Here is a 21,508-nt window from a genome sequence, read left to right as displayed (position 1 = left end):
ATTAGCACAAAAGTGTATTTGCCTGTCAAACCACTGATTCACTTAGGATTATTAAGCTTATTTCTTGTGTATGTGAAGCACACTCAGGCTTATGGTGAAGTGTACTTTATGTGGTAATACCTTTTAACTGCATGTGCCTCTTGTTGACTCCAGCTGGATGATTTACCTGAAAATTCTCCAATCAACATAGTACAGACACCAATTCCAATCACCACTTCTGTTCCCAAACGGGCAAAAAGTCAAAAGAAGAAAGCTCTGGCAGCAGCTCTAGCCACAGCTCAAGAGTACTCAGAAATTAGTATGGAGCAGAGGAAACTCCAGGTCTGTTATTCTAATGCAGTAGTTGAGATTAATTGTATATTTGAATCACGGATGGTCATTGCCAGGATACAGTCCTCAACATAATGTCAGTCTTGCCCTTGGTGTACTTGTCAAGTAATTTTCCTGCAGTTTTGCTTGCAAATGAAAGAGAATAACATTTCAAACTGTCAGTGATCCCAATGTTACACCACTTTTTTAGCCTTTGTATGTATTAATCTACTTATTCCTGAATTAACAATCACAATGGCCTTTATTGCTAGTTGTCATCAACCTTAAGATGGAGACTGATAAGGGTCCCCAATTCCAGCCCCCCACCATCAGAAGGTCAGAGTAACACCTGATGTTATGGAAGAAGGAAAACCCTATCTAAATACAAACACACATACTGCAGCTCATCAAGGCCTGTCTGGTTCAGCACTTTGTTTGTACAGTGGCCAGTCTCCTTTGGAAAGCTCAAAACTAGGACAAGAGTGCAGTAGCCATCTCCTGCTGTTGCTCTTCATCAACAGGAATTATATTTCTGGCAGCTAAGTTGAGCTCTATTTTCCTTTTAATTACAGGAAGCAGTTTCAAAAGCAGCTGGGAAGAAGAGCAAAACACCTGTTCAGTTAGACTTGGGGGACATGCTAGCTGCTCTTGAAAAACAGCAGCAGGCTATGAAAGCTCGCCAGATCACGAATACCAGACCCCTCTCCTACACAGGTAACTATAATACAGTTGACTGTTCTTTATAGCCACACATTTCGTAAACATTTTTTCCATCTATGAGGACTAGTATATTAACACTGAGCACAGGGAGTTTTATAGTGAACCAACATGTGTGGCCATAACACCACCTTGCAGTCAAACATGAAAACTGCATTTGGATCTTCCTTCAATGAATTACACTCCTAAACATATGAAGTATTTGTGCCATAAATACCTGGCAGCTGCTCTGTGAGTAAAATGTGCTGAATGCACATAGCCAGGATGTTCCCTAAACTAGAAATGAAATTCAGAAAACAGCATTCCCATCAAGAAATGTTGTTGGTGAAATTACTCTCTCCACAGAACTTAGCTCTGTGAAGGTAGGTTTCTCATCCTATGCCAGTAGCGGAATACAAATGAGTTGTTTATTGGCTCCGGGTTTCATTCAATTTTTTTAAAGTTTTCTTGCAAATAGTAAAATAAATTCTTGCTAATAAATGATGAAGATAGTCTTGTAAAGAAAATAGAACAGTGAGTTCTGCTATGCATGGCTGCCTGTTAGAAATGTAATGTAAATTACTTTGAATGAATATGCACTTGGGCCAACTTTTCCACTAAGAATTATTTTTGGATGAGTTTGCTTCTTCAGAGAAAAACTTAGTATTTCTTATAAGGAATATCTGGTAGTGCATTCCTAATCTGTTCTGTCATGACTTGGGAGTGCAAATGACACATTTGTGTGGAAAGCTGCTTTTCCAGAGATTCAAATAACTCCTCTAGGTGCACCCAATTGCTTGACTATGCTCAGGTAGTTTTGTTTCACTCCCCTGCCAGATTCCCTGCTGTTCTTGAAAATCTCCTCAATGGTAAATGTCGCTTATGAGGCATAGGATGCTGTGGCTCAAGACCCTAAAGTGCAATACATGGAATTGTGTGGTTCTTAGAATGCTAAATAAAGGAAACCTCTCTTACACCAGTTGCTAGATAAAATAACATTTTTATCCTCGCATGGCTGAAGTATATCATGCTTCTATTTTTCTATATAAACTCAAGTGTTCCGTCAAGAATAGGCTAAATTGAAGGCTGGTTATTATTTATTTATTATTTATTAAAACTTTCATATGCTGTCCCATATGTGTGGCATCTCGGGACAGCTCACAATCAATAAAATCAGATGTCTTAAAAACAATCTAACAATAAATAACATATTAAAGCCACCTGGAAGCAGAATCATTCCATTTTAATAGCCTGCAAAAGGAAAAAGCTGTCACAATGAGTAATGACAGCTAATCAATTGGGAAACATAGGCATCACATATAAGCTGTTATTCTGTCTTGGTTTTGTTTAGTTGGCAGTGCAGCTCCTTTTCACACCAAGGAGTCAGCCAACCGAAAATCCTTAACTAAAGGACAGTCATCACTGGGTTGCCTTAATCCTTTGGATTCCACTGCTCCAAAAGTGAAACGAGGAAAAGAGAGAGAACTCTCAAAGCTGAAGCGTCCTACAGCACTTAAAAAGGTAAACTGTCTCTAAAAGTGTTGCTTCTTTTTAGCAATGTGGTCTTTGAGGTGTCTAAAAACATAGAAATGATTCATTCTAATTGCTTAGGTCCTGGTGGCGGGAAAACATTCCCACCTGAGCAGAACTGATACTAGTCACAACATCAGTTAATATGCCATAAAGGATGAAATGGGCTATCTTTTATCACTTTGTGATTAACTGTGTGGAATGTGACCATTTGACAATAACGTACCTGATTTTTTCTGATATATTTGTTCTTATGATGAGATCCGGAGAACCTGCGGCTTCTTCCAGGATCTTTTCTACTTCCCAGTTACATGGCGGACACTTAGTCAATCACAAAATTGTTTTGTTGTTGTTGTTAGTCGTGAAGATGTGTCCGACCCATCACGACCCCATGGACAACATTCCTCCAGGCCTTCCTGTCCTCCACCATCCCCTGGAGTCCACTTAAGCTCACACCGACTGCTTCAGTGACTCCACGCAGCCACCTCATCCTCTGCCGTCCCCTTCTTCTTTTGCCATCTATTGTTCCCAGCATTAGGCTCTTCTCTAGTGAGTCCTTCCTTCTCATTAGGTGGCCAAAGTATTTGAGCTTCATCTTCAGTATCTGGCCTTCTAAAGAGCAGTCAGGGTTGATCTCCTCTAGGAAAGACTGGTTTGATCGCCTTGTGGTCCAAGGGACTCGCAGGAGTCTCCTCCAGCACCACAATTCAAAGGCCTCAATTCTTCGGTACTCAGCCTTCCTTATGGTCCAGCTTTCACAGCCATACATTGCAACTGGGAAAACCATAGCCTTGACTATACGCACTTTTGTTGGCAGGGTGATGTCTCTGCTTTTTAGTATGCTGTCTAGGTTTGCCATAGCTTTCCTCCCCAGGAGCAAGCATCTTAATTTCTTGGCTGCAGTCCCTGTCTGCAGTGATCTTGGAGCCCAGGAAAATAAAATGTGTATTGATCGCTAAATAGTGAATTCATGGATTTAAATATGTGATTATTGTAAGATCGTCTTGGTTTGAATTTTAAAAATCTCTGAATTTAAACTGGCAAAAGGATTCAGGGAACAATGTCTTAATGTCAATTTAGAATTAGTTTCACTTGTGGTTCTGTTTTTAAAAAATAAGAATTAATGTAAAAGTATTGAATAACAATATAGTATAAAATATTTTTGGACTTCTTAAGGATGTGATCCTGTGCATGTTTAGAAAGAAAAAGTCATAGCGTTTCCTAGCAGGACATCCTACTACTGTCTGGTCATGATTGGATTGTATCCTAATTTTACTACTATGTGTGAATGGCAACCAGAACGGGTAAGGCATGTCCAACCCAATGTTGTGTTCTTGAAATAAAATTATTACATACATCCCTGAAAAAAATGACTCTTCTGTGGTGGTTGGGGTGGCAGCTCACCATGTATATTGTTTCACAGTAAGGATACAGTTTTGTAAACATGCTCATTTTTTTTCACCTCAGACTTGTTTTTTTTAATGTTTCTGTACCTGTGGTAGTAAGCCATTAAAACAGTATTATTTACAACTTCATAATGGGGTTTATTGCAGATTATCTTGAAAGAAAGAGAGGAAAAGAAGGGGCGCCTATCTGTGGATCATAGTCTTCTAGGAGCTGATGAAGAAGAGGTGAATCTGAACCTGGCTTCTAACCCATCAGAAGAACTAGCATCTCAAGAAGGTCAGAATTCTAAAAACATAAGTAAAATATCCTTAACTTACTGTGTATGTATTTACACATGTGTGCATATGAATTTTGTAATGTTAACCAATAAGACTGTAAGTCTTGCTTATGTAAAATATTTCTTTTCTCAGCATGTTGTACCCAAACTATATTTATGCTTCAAATATAGAAAGTTTATCTATACTTCCAGTCTAAATTTTAATTGTATGTTGTAACAGAAATTGATCCAGGTTTCAGAAACTTAGGTTGTATTTCCAGTTTGGAAGCTAGAATTTATATATACTTGAGCCCAATCTAATAAATATTTGCTTTGCCTGAGTACCTTCTGTTTGTAAGATTTTCTTAGACTTAAGTGTTATCTGCTGCACTAGCTACTTTAAAATAGGTAAGTAGAAAGACCTTGTTTGTATAGAGCTTCCACATACTTCAGATGGGCTTAGTTCTATAATCTAGCATCCAAAGGAGCCTGTGAATGGCATGGAAATTGCTTCTAAGTCTGCATTGAAGGACTGATTCCCCTTCCCACCCATCGTGGCAGCTCCTTGATCTTCATGAAATGCCACTTCTGAATTTTCTTCAGCTTTTCCAAAGGAGAAAGACGGAAAGAGGGGGGCAGTTGAACTTGCCTGTTCAACCGCATGGGGCCCTCTGGAGCTGAGCTTTTATCTTTAAAAATTGCTGTGGTGGTTTAAGATACTTCCATAGAAGACTTCAATCTGTAGAACATCAGCCAGTGTATGTGCATCTCTCTTCCTAAATCTACAACTTGCTGATTTGCAAATGGTGTCTCAGTCATGTCATTATATTGAGTAGTCTAGACTACAATGTCTCCTTAAGAAAAATAGTAGTTTGGCTTTGTTACTGAGGATACACACATGAGCTGTGTTTCTTGCTTTAGGAGTATTATGGTGGGATGAAAGGGAAAACAAGGAGCAATATATTCCCATGATGTGTAAGACATATTTCTGGGTGCAACAGCTCTTCTTTTGTTTTTCTGTTACAGAAGCTGGCCTGAGTGTCCCAAGTGACACCTCGCTGTCTCCAGCAAGCCAGAATTCTCCCTACTGCATGACTCCGGTATCCCAAGGCTCACCTGCCAGTTCAGGGATAGGCAGTCCAATGGCATCTTCAACTATAACGAAAATTCACAGCAAGCGGTTCAGAGAGTAAGAACCTTTTGGAAATGACATTCTGCGGAACTTGACTAGTGAAACTTTTCTTAAGCCAAAGCTGAATGGTCCTGTAACCAACCCCCCCCACCCCCCCCCATCATCACCACATTCAGTCCACACTGCAAGGCCTGGCGGACCCATGCAGTCAAACTCCAGCTATCCTGGGTGTGGCGTACTGTAAATAGGGCAAAAAGGTGCCAACACCACAAAGAGCTTTAGCTGTTTTTGGCAAGTCACATGCCTGATGGAAAAAATATTATTAGCAAGGATATTATAACTATATATATATAGTTTAGTGGCTTTATTTTTTCCATGAAGCTGAGGCCAGAACTGCTGTCTAAAGAGTCACTGAGAAGCAGCTAAGGCTTGTTTCAGGTCCTTCCATGTGCATCTGCACTTGGTTAGAGACTTAAGCAGCTGACAAAGTAAAAACCTAATTCTAGGATCACAGTATAATATGAATGATATATGTGTAGCTACAAAAAATAAGCAAGCCAAAAATTCCTTGGAAGTTAGAATGAACATTAGTTATGTTATGTGACAGCTAAAATATATGGGAAGTCTTTAAAACCCAGGAGCATTTCAGGAGTCAGGAGTAGGAAGGCCAAGCAGATCTCATACGGAAGTGAATTGTGCAAACTTGTAGGCCCTGGCCCTGCATCCTCTCCAACCTGAGTAAAGGATGGGGCAAAACATGATCTCTACTTCTTATACAAATGTATAGGATTGCACGCTCTCTAATACTTGGAGGTTTCACGTGGTTCAGTATTGCAAAGGTTAAACTCAAATTTTAAGTGGCAGGAGCTTTTATGCTATAATAAGTATTCATTCTCCATGGGCTGAGAAAGAACAGCTACATAGCAAGACTTGGAGTTAGCTGCAACTTTGGAACATCTTCAAAAGGCATCTTCAAATTAGAAAGTTAACACAAGCACAGGTGACTGAGGCTAGACTGAGGAAAAGATACATTTGGGTCACTGGCCTAAGCAGGTAACTAAAACTTGTGGGTAGCGGTAGCAGCTGGCATTGAAACAAAAAAGGAAGTCAAGAAGGACTTGTAACTAAACCTGCTCCTTCAGATAAAAACCCCGTCAAACATACTACTGTCATTTTGCTTACCCTCCCCTGTCCCTAGTGCTCCATGTCAGCTTGCTATTGACACCTTGGCCATGTCTGCGTTTAGTTTAGGTAGCCTTTCTGTATCCCATAACTATATCCTCGTTCAGCCTGCTCCTTGCAAGTCAGACAGCCACATATTCATTTATTTCATTTCTATACCTGCCTCACAGCTGAATCTCTCTGGGCAGTTTTCACAATCCACATGTTTCTCTTTTCACAACAACAGGATCAAAATATCCTTCTACACCTTTGCTGGTGCAAGAATCACCCTGTTTTCGAAAATGGTTTTCAAATGGCATGGAAAGGGAAAAGACAGTCTTTATCGAAAGATCAGTGGGCTAAATTCTTCAAGCAGCCATAGTACATTATTGGCACTCACCCAGTACATAAATATACCATTTGCAACATAGGCTTATTAAAACTATGTTTTTTAAACATTGCCGTTCTTATTTTTAGCAGATGATTAAAATGCCAAGGTATTTTAATATGAACTTTTCTCTTGGCATGACCCAGAGAACTTAAAAAAATTGAGCAAGAGATAATAGAAGCAAATTGGCTGCCTTGAAATCTGTTGGTTCCCTTGTGAACTTACAGGTACTGCAATCAAGTTCTCAGTAAAGAAATCGACGAGTGTGTGACTCTCCTGTTACAAGAGCTTGTCAGCTTCCAAGAACGGATTTACCAAAAGGACCCCATGAGAGCTAAAGCAAAGAGAAGGCTTGTGATGGGCCTGCGTGAGGTTACCAAGCATATGAAGTTAAACAAGATCAAGTGTGTCATCATTTCTCCCAACTGTGAGAAAATCCAGTCAAAAGGTATTAATGACACTTGTGGAAAACCTTTTCTTATTAGGCTAAATCTGGTTGTCTATGCTAGCATTAAACCGTTTGTCTGCTGCGCTGCCATCTGTGTACAGGGCATTTAGTGGTACTTCAGGAATGGAGCACTAAGTGCCACTGAGCTTTTTCAGCCACCTTCCACCTACAACAGCTCCTCACATCCTGCCGCAAGCCACTCTGTAGAGTCAGAACAGCTTCAGTGTCACATGGGGGGGCTACGCAGGGGACGAGGAAAGTGGTGGGCCAATACCATGATACAAACATCTCTTCATGTGCTTTTCTGCTCGCACAAGAATGAAAATTGGATGCAACCTGTGACTAACTTCCTAAGGCCTTCAGGTGTATCAAAACTGCTTTTCTTTTAGAAGCTGGGCTTTCCAATAACAAATTAGCTCAAGTAGTAATTGATTTGTTATCGCATTGCTAGCTTTAAGTTACTTTATGTTTAACAAAGTGTAGCTTATTTTTTGTCTTGTGCTTCTTGCATTGCCCGGCCTTATGCAGTGTGTTTCAGCTGCGGATTATAATTTTTCCACTCTAGTAGGAATAATCCTTGGGGCAGATTATGTAGCAGCAGACAGGATATGCTACAGAGAAGCAGCCAGTCCCAGCTTCCAGATAAGTGTGCTTCTGTGCAGCACACAGTTGTAACTACCGCACATATTTAGGCATATACTTAAATCCTAAGAATTTTAATGTGTGAAGAGACTCCTAGTTCATGAAATAGGTCGCTGTTGGTGCTGCATGCAATTACACTGGTACCAAATGTCACTGATATAAATTTTAAAAGTCTGGCTAGTTATGAGAGAGTTCTTTACACTTGGCTTTTTGTCATGCTTCCCGGTACCAAGGTGGACTAGATGAAGCTCTGTACAACGTAATAGATATGGCACGGGAGCAAGAAATCCCTTTCGTCTTTGCCCTTGGACGTAAAGCTCTGGGTCGCTGTGTGAATAAGCTGGTTCCAGTTAGCGTGGTGGGAATCTTCAACTATTCTGGGGCTGAGGTAAGAGCACATAATTCAGCTTTGTCCTCGGCTTTTCACAGGGGTCAGGCACAACCTGTGTTGGCGCCTGAACGTAAATCCATTGATACTGATCATTGGAATTTGCGAATGGGTTTTCCCAGACCTTGGGAGCAGACTGGAGCAAACGCTCTTCTTTCACATACAAGACGATATGCATTTCTTCCGGAGAGTTCAGCAGTGTCTGCCTTCTAATGTGGTACAGACCAAGCACTCGGACAAGTGAGCACTGCTTGGCTCCCTCACAAAGTGTGGCTTATAAGAAAGCTCTGCTTTGGAGGAACGCCAAAGAAGGGGCCCAAAAAAGCAATTGGCAAAATATAAAAGTTAAATGTGGGCCATAGTACATAGCTTTTTTCCCTGACTAGAAGAGAAATTGGAATGAGAACCGCTTTTGCTCATCTTTATTAAATATTTAATAAAATGACTGTTTTTTTATAAAGTTAGTGTCCATATACCAGAATGTTCCCTAGTAAATGAAGTGTGGTATGCTAACTATGTAGTGCAAGGCACACACATCCATCCCAGTATTTCAAGCAAACCTCTGTAGTTCAAATGTAACAAAACGTTTTTATTGGTACTGTTTTCTTTGCAAGCATTATTTTAATATGCACCCAGAATTTCCATTGGTGCAGAGCCAGAAAGGACTTTGCTACCTTAAACAAATGTTTGTATGGTTGGGAGCACAGCGGCATCTACAGGCCCTCCTGTCTTTTACAGCTACAAGTCAGTGCACAAATCCTTCACCCAACTTTGGCCACAACCTTTGTTGATCTCCTCCTTGGAGAGCACCTACAGATCAGGCTGCTGCCATTGCAATCATCTCCTTTTGCGCGATTGCAGTGCAGTTGTTTGGTTACAAGATGAGAAGGTTGCTCTTCACCTCTCACCTCAAATTCCCTAGCTACCTGCAGTAAAACACAAGGTATTTTTTCAGCGTGTGTCTTGCCAGTGTATGCATGGCGTGGATAAATCCGTATTGAAATGACAAGGCCTTCCAATAAAAGGGTGCAAGGGGGTGGTATCTTGGGGTACCTTGTATCTTTCATGGGCTACGTTATCCTTTAGAACCTCTTCAATAAATTGGTGTCGCTGACGGAGGAGGCCAGGAAAGCCTACCGAGACATGGTTGCTGCGATGGAGCAAGAACAGGAAGAGGCCTTGAAGAACATTAAGAAGGTACCCCACCATATGGGGCATTCTCGGAATCCTTCTGCAGCAAGCGCCATTTCATTCTGCAGTGTTATTTCAGAGCCCATTTCTGAAGTGAATGAGAAGGAGTATGGTAAGTTGCCTTTCCAGAATGATGCTTATATAATGGAATCTTCTCTGAGCATAAACTTGGATGGCTTTCCTCCTCTTTGCTTTAATCCTCATTATTTCATAACCATATCTTATGAAAGGAAGGGTTTAAGAAAAATAAACCCTCCTTGGTCAGACTGTGTACTGACCCTGGGGAAGATTTGTGATTTATTATGGTTTAGTTTTGGATTGAGGTAACTGACAAAGCGGTTTAAACATGGAGTCTTCTCTGGTGCGAGCAATTGGGTATGCCCCTGCATTCTTTGTGGCACACCCATTTGATGATTAGTCTACAGAGGTTTATTTTATGCAACAAAAGTGATTCTGTGGAGACAAGATTGTACCTTAAGCCAGGATGCTAGGCTGGGTCATGTCCCTGTTCAGTCCCCCCCCCCCCCCCGCAATCATAAATCTGCGTTCCCTGTAAATGCAAGCTTCTTGAAGGCTTCTCTTATTCCCTTATTCCAGGATGTTATTTTATTTTTTTACTACTTTTAAGGTTTTGGTTTTGATTTTGAAAATCACAGTACTGCAATCCATAAAACAATCCTCAGCTCAGTGGGAGAGTATGCTTTGTTTGCAGAAAGTTTTTGTCTCCTCTCCCTTATTTACTGATTTTATGCATTTATCTACCGCCCCTCTAACAATTAGTTTCCAGGTTGATCGGATTACTTATGTAGCTTAATAGGTCTTATACAAGGCTTAATGTATAAGAACATGTCTAAAAGCTTCACAGATAAAATTTTAAAATCCCATTTAAATGCACTGATAAAACAATTTCATCTGCAATAACAATAGAAACCAATGCATGGAACAGTATGATGGTTCAGCATATGATTAATTACCAGTAATTATAAGCCAGAGAAAGCCTGGGTGAGCAAGTACTCTTTTAGGAGGCGTTGAAACATCTCACATTTTCTGCCTCCTGAACTGCATGGGGAAGGTTTCCCAGAATGTGCCACCAAGAACACCCACCTCAGGGATGCTGCATGGCACCATTCATGGAACAATCAGCAAGGCCAGCTCTGAAGATCTCAAATGGCTGCTGGGTATATAAAGCGTGAATAACATGGGTGGGTGTTCCACTGCGGGCACCAGAGCAGTCCCACATTGCGGTATTTCTCTCATGAGGGCCACCACTGCATGGATTACTGTGGGGAAACTCTTACCTATCCAGGAAGAGGCATTGTTAGCACAGCAATCAAAGCTGAGGTCAGTGGCTTGGGAAATAAATGACTATAAACATAATGCAAAATTGAAGTTAAAAACAGGCTCCAAAACCAGGCATGGTTAAAATGGCTTGGGCTTCACTTACATAGTGTAGACATATTTTGAACTCTATTCAGCAATTATGTGGCTGCCATTAATTCTGTAACACAGTCGACTCCACCTGGGATATAATTAATTCAGTTGTTCTGAAGCACAGTTATATGCATGAAAATAATGCTTGAGAAAGTACTGAAATTTCATAGTTCCTTTTTGTGGAGGTGAGAGAGGGTCTGTGTGTGTGTGTGTGTGGACACTCGCACATGCCTAATAATCTTGTTAAAAGCAAAGTAATGCTGTGCCCCTCATTCTGTATGGCAACATTTCCCAAAACTTTTTGCTTTTTTCAGAAACAAATTGGAGGAGTATGGTGGAAACCTCAGATGGGTTGGAAACTTCTGAAAATGAAAGAGAGGCTTCGTCTAAGGTGGCTGATCCTGAAAAACCTGGGAACTGCAAGGCCGCTGCTACTAAGCAGTTATCTCTAGGTGGGATCGTCACGGTCACAGCGCAGGGAAAGGCACTTAGTGGCAAAGAGGAGGTGAAGCCAGATGATAATCTGGAATGGGCCTCACAACAGAGCACGGATACAGGATCATTGGATGGCAGTTGCAGGGATATTTTGAACTCCTCCATGACCAGTACAACCAGTACCCTTGTCCCAGGAATGCTTGAAGAAGAGGATGATGAGGAGGAGGAGGATGACGACGACTACACCCATGAACCTATCTCTGAAGAAGTTCAGCTCAACAGCCGAATTGAATCTTGGGTCTCTGAGACTCAACGGACTATGGAAACACTGCAGCTTGGAAAGAGCCTTAGTGGTGCAGAGGAGGAAAACATTGAACAAAGCGAGGATGAAGAACTAGAAAATCCTGAGCAAGTCGATTCAGTCATTGACAGTGAGGAATGGACCACGGATAAGCATGCAAGCCACACCCCACAGAAGCCCCCTGTCTGCAGTTCCGTGGATGCAAAGCGTACAGACTCAAATTATATACCATAAATTCAAGCACAAACTCAGGAAACTTTAATATTTTAAAACTAACTGTTGTAAGGATTGCAGCCATTGCTTTTTGTGCTTCATCTCAGCATTTTGCACTGTCTAACGTTTAATATGCATATTTAATTCACAACATAAATATTTTTTGTAGCAGTCTTTATTACTTTTTCCATTAAGAACTAGAGTGTCCGTGTGTGTGTGTGTGTGTGTGTGTGTAATAATTATTTATATATTTCGCAGAACAGACAATGTATGCTGAAACTGTCCATAGGCATCTTTTTGTAGAAGAAAACTATTTCAAATGACCATTTTTATGCAAAATTTATTCTCAACCTACAACTTTAAAATTCTTACACTTTTTAATGGCAATAGTGAGCTATATTTGCTCTGTCATTATCTTATCTTGAAAGTATTTGGCCTTAGTGTTCCAGAAATTGGGCCAGAAATAATCTTTTGGGGGACTTGAAAGATGTCTATAATGAGATGAGAATCCTTACAAAAGTGTTGGAAAGATTAACCAGTAATTTAAGTTTAATAGATCTTCTTACTGGTTTCTTAGGATACGTATTTCAAAAATGCAGTCTTGAAATGCTGGCTATAATCAGCCGAAATAATTTGACAAGGCACTTTGGAGAAGAGGAATCTCTTCCAGCTGACTACTTTAATACTGTCACTGTGCCTGCAGACTGCAGCAAGCAATCCATTAACAGCAACTTTTCCTTGTTTGATTTTCCTAACTTCACTGTTTTGACTGTTTCTTAGCTTTCACTTATCTCAGGAATACTACAATGAATTCGTAAATGCCATGTAAACACAAAAGCCCAAGTTAAAGAATCAGATACTGAACATTCAGCAGAAAGTTTTATGTGGACATAGGGCCTCAGTTTAGTTAGAAAGTTAGGGAAGTTGTATATTAGCATGTGATATTCAGATCACCTTTTAGTTTTTAGGCTGGAATCAGTCATAAAAGTTATGAGAATGTGAATTCATCTGTTTTGTATAGATTTGTCCCTTTGGGAGCAGATTTTCATGACTGTTAGATTAGAACTGACTGGGTAGGGGCCAATCTGTTGATTGAGTTGAAAATTCAGACTACTTTACTGTTAATATTAAAAGTGAAAGGCTTGCCTAACTTTTGCTTGAACTCTTGAGTTTTCCAACTTTGTCCATTGCAGAACATTACTAAGTATATCCAGCTAAGCTGCATTTTAAAAAAGAATGGTGAATGTAGAATAATTAACTGTCCATTGATATTGCAAAAAGACAGGCTTTATGGAAAACTTACTTTCCAGTGTTACAAAGTATTTTGCAGTTAGATTGTTCATTCATTATGGGACCAATAGCTTTAGCATCTTCTACACTAGCCTTTTTATATTGTACAGAAAAAAATATCTTGCTGTCTTAAGATCTAACATTGTCATCCAGTGCTAAGGAATGTAGCAGAAAAGGCCAGTTTGAGTATTTGTATAAATAGCTCCTTGGTATGTGTGACACAGAACATTCTAAGTAGAAAAAGTGTTGCGAGTTCCCATAGGGCCACTGGCCTCCTATCCTTTTGCGAGGCCCACAAGTTGGCATCTCTACCCTTCCCTTCCTTCCCCTCCTGCCATGTGCTAGTAACTCAAATGGCTTGTTCTTGATTAGGCACCCTTTGAAATGCAATTTTTTCATGAACCTAGTTTGCCCTTTGCCACTTTATGTGAAAGAAGGTAAGCACATCCATTTTTCTCAACTGTCCATGTTTAATTCAGTAAAGGCATTCTAATACTTCCCAGTTTGCAACCACTTGTGAACTTTCATGTCTAAAAATTTCAGCAGATCTCAGGGTAAATGGGTTATCGGTGAAGGAAGCCATCTTTGTGAAATGTCTCTTCTGATAAATGGCAGCTGAACACTAATTGGGAATAGAATGTCTGTCTGTATGCTTCTGAAGTATGTTAGATTATATTCCATAGGAGGTAGTTTTTTTTCTGATGCAGAGGGATAAAGTATATGTACATCTGTTGTTTTCTGTAATCAGCATCCATGATACGAACCATTTTGATCAGTTACCTTTCAAGGTCATGCTAGTTTGGGGTTCTTTAAGTAGCACAGTTTCTATACTGCTATAAACAGGCAGTTCTTACACTCCAAAAGGCTGTTTCTGTTACCATACAGACAGAAGTTTAAGACAAGTTCAGCAAATATTTGCTCTTTTTAAAAACCTGTTTAGTAGATGTTACTAGAGTTAATGGCAGAAAGGATGGGTGCAGGGGTGGGAGGAGTGTATAATGTTTAGAATTTTCTTAAGCTATTTGTTTGAGGTGACTATGTAGAAAGTATTTATAAGGATCTCCAGTAATTGTATTAAAAAAGCTTACCATGGAAGATGGAACACAAGGTGGGCTGATGCACTTAGGCCTTGAGCAGGCCGAAGAAGAGTGTGGGGTTTGTAGGTTGCTAATACAGTGCATTATTCTAAGTATGTGTTATGGTAACCAGTGAACCCTGTCGAATATATTCTTTGCCTCCTCCTCTTGTCCCTCCCTGACTTAAATTTTAAATAGCATGTACTTAAAGCTTGATCAGTGACTGATGCAGTGTTTGACCCACTGTTTTTAAGATGGAAGAAAACATGCCTTTGATTAATCACTTGTGAGTTTTAGAAACAACACTAGGAGATACCTTGGAAGGTTCTTTGGGTGGTGGATGTACACGGTGTAATTGTGTCCAGCTCATCAGCTGGAAGCTCTTCAACTTAAAAGCATGGAGGCAAAAGTTCTTGTTTGAAAAGCTGCTGTTTGCTGAAATTGTCATAGCGGAATTTTTTGTGTGAAGTTGTGCAGACTAATCAAGATATTCAGTCAATTTACCAGATTTTAATCATTAATTCAATATGAAGCCTTTGAAAAATAAGTATCAAAGCCATATGTGGATATTGTACAGCTTTATGCCCAGTCCTACAGAAACAGTGAGAAAATGTCTAATACAATCTTAAACAATTAACAGTAAAAAAAATTATCAACATGGCACAGCCCAATTGTGGTTAATGTATTTTAAAAACTATAATAAAGTAATGTCTGTTAATCTTTGGTATCTGTACACTTGTAACAGAATTTGGTTTAAAATAGAAAATCATTATGAAATTACTTCATGAAAAGGTTCTGTCTGTGTTCTTCTTTTATGAAGGATAATTCTGTCTACCCTACTTTTTGGAGTAATAACAGCTTTTTGCACTATGTAAATACTAGTGGGGGTTCTTCCATAATGAATAAAATGATTATAAATTAGTAGTGTGATACTACACCAGGCTGTTTGATTGTGTATTCATATTTTCAGAATGTCAAAGAAGCTCATTGAAGAGGTTTCCCTGACTAGTTATATTTTGTGTGGTGCTAAAACGGGTCACTGTATCCAGTTTTTTGTTTAAACTAAGTGTGACACAAATCTAAAGCACAAATGTCAAAGTATTAATGAGTACATCTTTGTATTGATTCTGTTTCCAGTGTTCACTACTCCTAGGGTCTAAACGCACTACAATTTCCCTACTTGTGTCACCTGTGCTGTAGATTAACCACACAGGACTTAGAGATACCCCTTCTCTCAGCCCCTGGAGTTTCTTCATTAGTTTTCAGCTACAACCTGATTTTTGGCTGTAGCATCAACCTTCAAAATTGAGCATGCATTTGTGCCTTTTTCAATGTACTGCATGTTCAGCCTTGTTGGAACAGCACTTAATGACCTGAAGAAAGTCAAGGGCCTGTAGCCAAGTTCTACTTCCAGTGAGGAAATTTGTAAGTCAGTCCAGTTTATATAAGTGAATAAACAAAATCAAGCCTGTGCTCAAGTTGCATGAATGCAAGAAGTATTCCACTTAAGGATGAGGAGGTGGAACAGCATAACCAACCTGTGCTTGTACCTCAGTGATTTAATTTGCCTGTGTATATGAGCCCCCTCCCTTCCCCCCCCCTGCTCTTGTTCATGCTGCGTTTCGTAAGTGGCAGCTGAATGTGGGCAGGCCATTGAAAAGCATGGCACTTGGGTGGCCATTTGACCACAGGGAAGTTCTATCTGTTGGTTCATTGGAGACCTTGCATGTGTGAATGAGCCCACAGGAGAAATGGACTTAAGCATTACAGACACCAGATGGGTGAATGCTCTCAAGTGTATCTCATGTGGTGATGTTAAACTACCACAGATACCCTTCAGATCCTATAAAGTTAATTAGAATGTGATGAAGATGGAACATTAACGACACTCTGCTCTGTAAACTCTTACAGACTGTAGCCATTTTAAATGGGTTTTCCACAGCATGTGTAAAATGAAGCAGCCACCCCTTACAGAGCCTGACACAAAAAATAGCTTTTTTTTTCAGGCTTAGCATGGGGTATAAGAAGCCACCTGACACAACGATCAGTGGCCCAACTGAAGTCTCACTTCCAGCTAGGCTCAACTCCCCAAGCTCCTAGAAGGATGTATTCTCCAACTTTCTTATCTGTGATACTGTACGTGCAAAGGCCTTTGCCTGAATCTGCAGTAGAGCCGTGCCATCACCTGAGGCTCTAGCGAGCTTTGCTTTCTAATGCATTCCTCTTTATCTGTGACACTACACTATTTAGGTTCATTAATTGAAGAAAAGTGGGGGCTTACAGCTGTTGTTTAAACAGGACCAATAAATCAGATTATCTTGGAAATACTGACAGGTGTGGTCAAGATACCCTACCCCAGCAAAAGGAGAAAACAGTGGGGAGAGGTCCTTTTCCCTCTGCAAATTCCCAAATCCGTGGGCTTTGCATGGCAGTGGGGTGGGGCACAAGGGGAAGAATTGTAGAGGCAGAGGAATGTGTAACAGGGAGGGCTAAGCATCTTTGCCACTTCCCTTCCACTTCCCTTTCCATCCAGCCTTCAATCTTGCGGCTTTATTTTTATTTTGATTCTGCCTTTCAGGCAAAAATAGCCACCTAGAGCACTATGCTGCAATTAAAGTGCGCTCCACACTGCAGCTGAGGGCTGCTGTACAGAAGTTAAAATAAGACACAAGTTGGCCCTTGGGCTTACAAAGTAAACAAGACATGAAGAGGGAAGGCAAGAGGAGACGGATCAGTTTGACAAGGTCAGGACGAAGTGGTGAGTTCTTTGGCATCCACGCTCGGTGGGAGATCAGACTGATCCTCTGTTGGTGGGAGGGAAGTGGTGTGACTGCTTGAGCCATCTTGGACTTCCGTCCAGAGGCAATACTGTTTTTTCAGTGTTCTCTTCCTTGCTGTGGCTCCTTGCCACATGTGGCCTTGCTGGGTTTTTAAAATAAGCCCCGGCCCTTTTAAATCTCTCACTCCGTGGCATATGTGTGTTTTCCTTTACAACCCTGCTTTTACCCAGAGCATAACAAGAGCCATGCAGAATCAGACTAATGGCTTGTCTAGTCCACTTTTCTGTGTTCATAGTGACCAACAAGAGACCTATGGCCTATGGGTAGCCTACCAGCACATCATTAATGCTAGAGAATGCCTCCCCCCCAACACACACTTCTGTTCCCTAGCAACAAGTATTGAGAGGCATATGCCTCTGTTACTAGAGGTAATGGAATAGCAATTGATAGTCCTTTGCTCTATTAATTGGTCTAATCCCCTTTTAAAGCCGCCTGACTTGGTGGCTATTGCTATATTTGGTGCCAGCAAGTCCCGCAGTTTAACTGTGCACTGTGTAGAGAAGTGCCTCCTTTTATCCTTCCTGAATCTTCCACCATTCAGCTATATGGGAGAATCCATTGGGAAAGAGGGAGAAGTGTGTTCCTTATCCATTTTGTCTGCCCCATACGTAATTTTATGCACCTTTATCCTGTTCCTAAGCTATTTTGGAGGCTAAGAATCTTCAAACCTTTCCTCATGGATGGGTTCTTGCAAGCCCTGGGTACTTTTTTGTTTTCCTGTTCTGAACCTTTCCAGATCTAAAATACCCTTTTGTGGGGGCAATGATCAGAATTGTGCCAATATCCCAAATGTGATCATGCTAGAGATGCATATAAGTGGATTTTTGATATCGGAAGTTGCTCTTTTCACAGTTGCTGCACACTGGGTCACCACTTTCCTCTGGCTGCCCTCCACAACTCCAAAAACTTTTTTCTAGTCAGACCTAATAGTTAGGATTTGATTGCGATTATCCACTTTGCCCAGTGTGCGTCACTGACTAGACATTTGATTTAACTGGAATGATGGTTAGACTTCCTTGAAGGATGGAAACCACTCAGGGAAGCAGCAAAGAAAAATAAACTTGTAGTAGCATTACTCGTGTGACTTAACATTAGGTTAGGTTGTTTTCTTGGCCTGTCAGCTAAATATCCATATTCCAGAGGAATGGCAAAAGAAGGAAATGGAAAGGTATGAGCTCAAAGCAGCGGGAAAATTACAAAGGGAGAAGCTTATGGATACAGAGCTGTGATGGTAAGGAGACAGCAGAACCAGACCAAAACATTTTGCTACCTGAGGCAGAAGAGCAGTATTATGTACCTTGACTCAGCCATATTCCTCTGGTATCAAAATTGTGGTCTAGTTATTTTTGCACCTAAGGGAGCAAAAAATCCCCTTGGAGCAAAAATTAAATAACTATTTGCTGACACACAAAATCAGTGCCTGGGGCCCTGAATAATTGTCTAATGGTAGGACCAGTCCTAGGAGATGATCAGGAGGAAAGGGGGCTCAGCATATTGCTCTGAAGCTGCCTGATATCATTGGCCCATCTAGCTCAATACTGACCACACAGACTGGCAGCAGCTCTCCCTGCAGAGGACAGGCATGGAAACTTGGCCCGTTTATTTAAAGTCTGTGCTCTGCCTCTGACCCAGGGCATCTTGCACATGAGCAGGGGAAGGCTTGAGATAATCTATAACCAGCTGTAGAGTGGGCAGCAAAAGTTACCACCAGCCTGGTTAGTAAAATGCTGCGCTCTAAGAGAAAGTATCGGTACTTGTGCCTGAAAAGCAGTCACGAGCGGCCTGTTTGCACCAGATTTCCCTCTCCCCCTCTCCCTGGCAGGGTGAGAGCACGTGTCCTCCTGTTCATGATTGCTTCCGTTTGAATTCTCTTATTTTTCTTTTTTCAAGCCTTCCACGAGCGATGCATGTTAGATGAGCGGGCTTCTAATGTGATTCCAGGCTTCTGCACTGAGCAAACCCAGCTCTGGCATGGGCACATGTCTCCCGGTTCCCTTTCCGCCCTCACTCACAAGGCAGCAAATGTGACTGCGGTCTGTCTCACCCACACACTGAGAGTTAACACGAGGAAGCGCACGTGACAGGAAGCCTCCGCTGCAGTTTAAAGCTCTCCCGAGGAAGAGGTTAATAAAGCCCTATTGTTGCTCGCTTCCCTGTCTGGTGCGAAGTTTTGCGTGAAAGTGTTTTTTAAAGGGCCTTTTGGAGAAAGGAGAGGATTGATTCCCTCGGTGTTTAAGCAAGCAAGTTGCAGTCTTGCGGTATTTGTTTGCAAGTGTCTGAAGGAGGGGGATTCACACACTGGCAAAGAGAGGCAGCCCATCTCAGCAAAACCTCCCTGCTGATGCTTCTTCCCCACTTTTCCTTCTCCAAAACACAGTCCACATTTCTCCCGGTTTGATTTTGGTTTTTGTTTCTCTTACTTGCAAGCATCCGTGGCCATAGCCACTAGTGTGGGGTGCTAATGGGGCTGGGAATTACACTGGTAATTGAACCATGTGAAACGCAGCCCAAGATACTGCATAGAACATTCAGATGGTGTTATACCATAGCATAGAAAAGAAATCCTACCTCAGACTTCCAAAATCTTGTGCAATAAAACTTGCTCATGACTGCAATGGAGAAACAGTTAAGGTAAAAGTGAACCGGTTTAAACCCTCTGTACCACTGTTTCAAGGCACAGGTGGGTCCTGTCTGCCTCACTTGGCATACCAAGAAAAAGACACGCAGCCCGTTCAAGGCAGTTTGTGTTGTATGCTGAAGATGCAGATAGAACAATCCTGCAGACAGAAGACCATGTGAAGGATCTAGGGATACATCCTTCTTCTCCATGCGATCTCAGTGTACAAAACCTTTATCTGGCCCCTCACATTATTTATGCAGAAAACAAAAGAAATAGGTCCCCCCACCCTTTGCAGAAATATCTGAATTGCTACTGCTGTAACCACACACACAATATATACACATTTGGCACGTTCAATGAATATATCATGCATTATATTTGATATTTTAATCAAATTGTATAGTCTGCAGACTACCCATATTATTCTTTGTATATTTTCACAAGATGGGGAAGGCCAAGTGCTGAAAAATCTCAGAACTGAGGAAAGTTTGAATGACTCTGGCTACGCCCATTTACAAATTCTGGTAACATTGGCCTTTGAGCATTTCCTTTGCATCTCTCCATAAATGAGTGTTGAATAGGGAATACCCCAAATTCAATTCAGAATGGTCCTTACAGTGCTAGCAGGGGGGTCGGCCCACATCATGGAGCAACTTCATCCTAACAGAACTCATGCAATACCGTTAGTAAGGAAATAAGAGAGCCAGTGTGGCGCAGTGGTGAAGAGCACGGGACTGAGACTCAGGCAATCTGGGTTCTTGTCCCCGCTCAGCCATGGAGCCAACTGGGTGGCTTTGGGCCAGTCACAGACTCTCAGCCCAGCCTACCTCACAGGGTTGTTGTTGTGGGGATAAGATGGAGGAGGAGAAGGATGTAAGCTGCCTTGAGCCCTTTGTAGGAAAAAGTCAGGATATAAATCGAAAAATAAAATAAAATAATAACTTGGTTAAATGTTAGTGCTACCTAGGGCAGGCACATTAAAATGTCTAGAACTTAAGTTAGTCATGACTGACAGGTAGCATTCATTTTGATGGGCATATTCTAATTAGGAGTCCTATGGTGACCATGGATTTATTTTATGTATCTATTGTATTTATATTTCACCCTTTTCCCTTCCAAGGAACTCAAGACAGCTTACATAATTCAACCCCTCTCAATCTTATCCTTACAACAACCCTGTGAGGGAGACTGGGCTGAGTCTGTGATTGGCCCAAAGTCACCCAGTGAGCTCCATGGCTGAGCAGGGACTAGAACCCAGAACTCCTGAATGCCAGTCCTGTGCTCTTAACCACTACATCACGCTGGCTCTCAAACACTGCCTTACAGTGAACCAGGCAGGCCATTGGTCCGTCACAGCCACAGTGACTGGCTGTGGCTTTTCAGGGTCTTGGGAAGGACTCTCTCTTACTAGGGGATGCTGGGGACTGAACCTGGGACCATCAGCATGGAAAGCAGCTGCTCCACCACTGAGCCATGGTCCCTCACTCTTTTATCGGTACCCCTTTTACAGAGAACAATCCTTTGCTTCAAGGACTTCTACAGACCCACCCTCTGCTGAAGTGTTATGCTGGGCCACCGTGCATTAAGGATAAAGAACACTTTGTACCTGGACAGCAAACTGAGCAGGTAGGCCTACAGGTCACCTGGTCATCACTTCCCACGCTATGGTGAGATGTACTGTATTTCTATTTCTATTATTATAATATTCCAAAGTTGTATGCCCATATTTCTTCTTCCTGGAGGAATGTTTCCTT

General features: G+C 41.4%; 2 protein-coding genes across 3 annotated transcripts in view; both read left to right on the top strand.

Moving 5' to 3' along the window:
• SECISBP2L (SECIS binding protein 2 like) overlaps positions 1-15,215 on the top strand; it is a 38,241-nt gene extending 23,026 nt beyond the window's left edge. For both annotated transcript variants that reach the window (XM_044438741.1, XM_044438742.1), the window contains exons 10-18: positions 154-321; positions 882-1,023; positions 2,357-2,526; positions 4,089-4,218; positions 5,225-5,387; positions 7,107-7,327; positions 8,203-8,357; positions 9,444-9,660; positions 11,294-15,215. In XM_044438741.1, coding sequence (XP_044294676.1) covers positions 154-321; positions 882-1,023; positions 2,357-2,526; positions 4,089-4,218; positions 5,225-5,387; positions 7,107-7,327; positions 8,203-8,357; positions 9,444-9,660; positions 11,294-11,949 — 2,022 coding nt within the window. In that variant the 3' untranslated portion in view covers positions 11,950-15,215. The remainder of the gene's footprint in view (positions 1-153; positions 322-881; positions 1,024-2,356; positions 2,527-4,088; positions 4,219-5,224; positions 5,388-7,106; positions 7,328-8,202; positions 8,358-9,443; positions 9,661-11,293) is intronic.
• Positions 15,216-21,355: 6,140 nt separating this feature from the next.
• Positions 21,356-21,508, top strand: part of SHC4 (SHC adaptor protein 4) — a 60,399-nt gene continuing 60,246 nt past the window's right edge. The window contains exon 1 of the mRNA XM_044438997.1: positions 21,356-21,380. The gene's annotated coding sequence lies outside the window, so the exon portion shown is untranslated. The remainder of the gene's footprint in view (positions 21,381-21,508) is intronic.

Source organism: Varanus komodoensis, unplaced genomic scaffold (genome assembly GCF_004798865.1).
Source record: "Varanus komodoensis strain SLA01 unplaced genomic scaffold, ASM479886v1 scaffold33, whole genome shotgun sequence".
Classification (NCBI taxonomy): Eukaryota; Metazoa; Chordata; class Lepidosauria; order Squamata; family Varanidae; genus Varanus; species Varanus komodoensis.
Note: the sequence above shows the minus strand (reverse complement) of the source record. Positions and strands in the feature narration are given on the sequence as shown.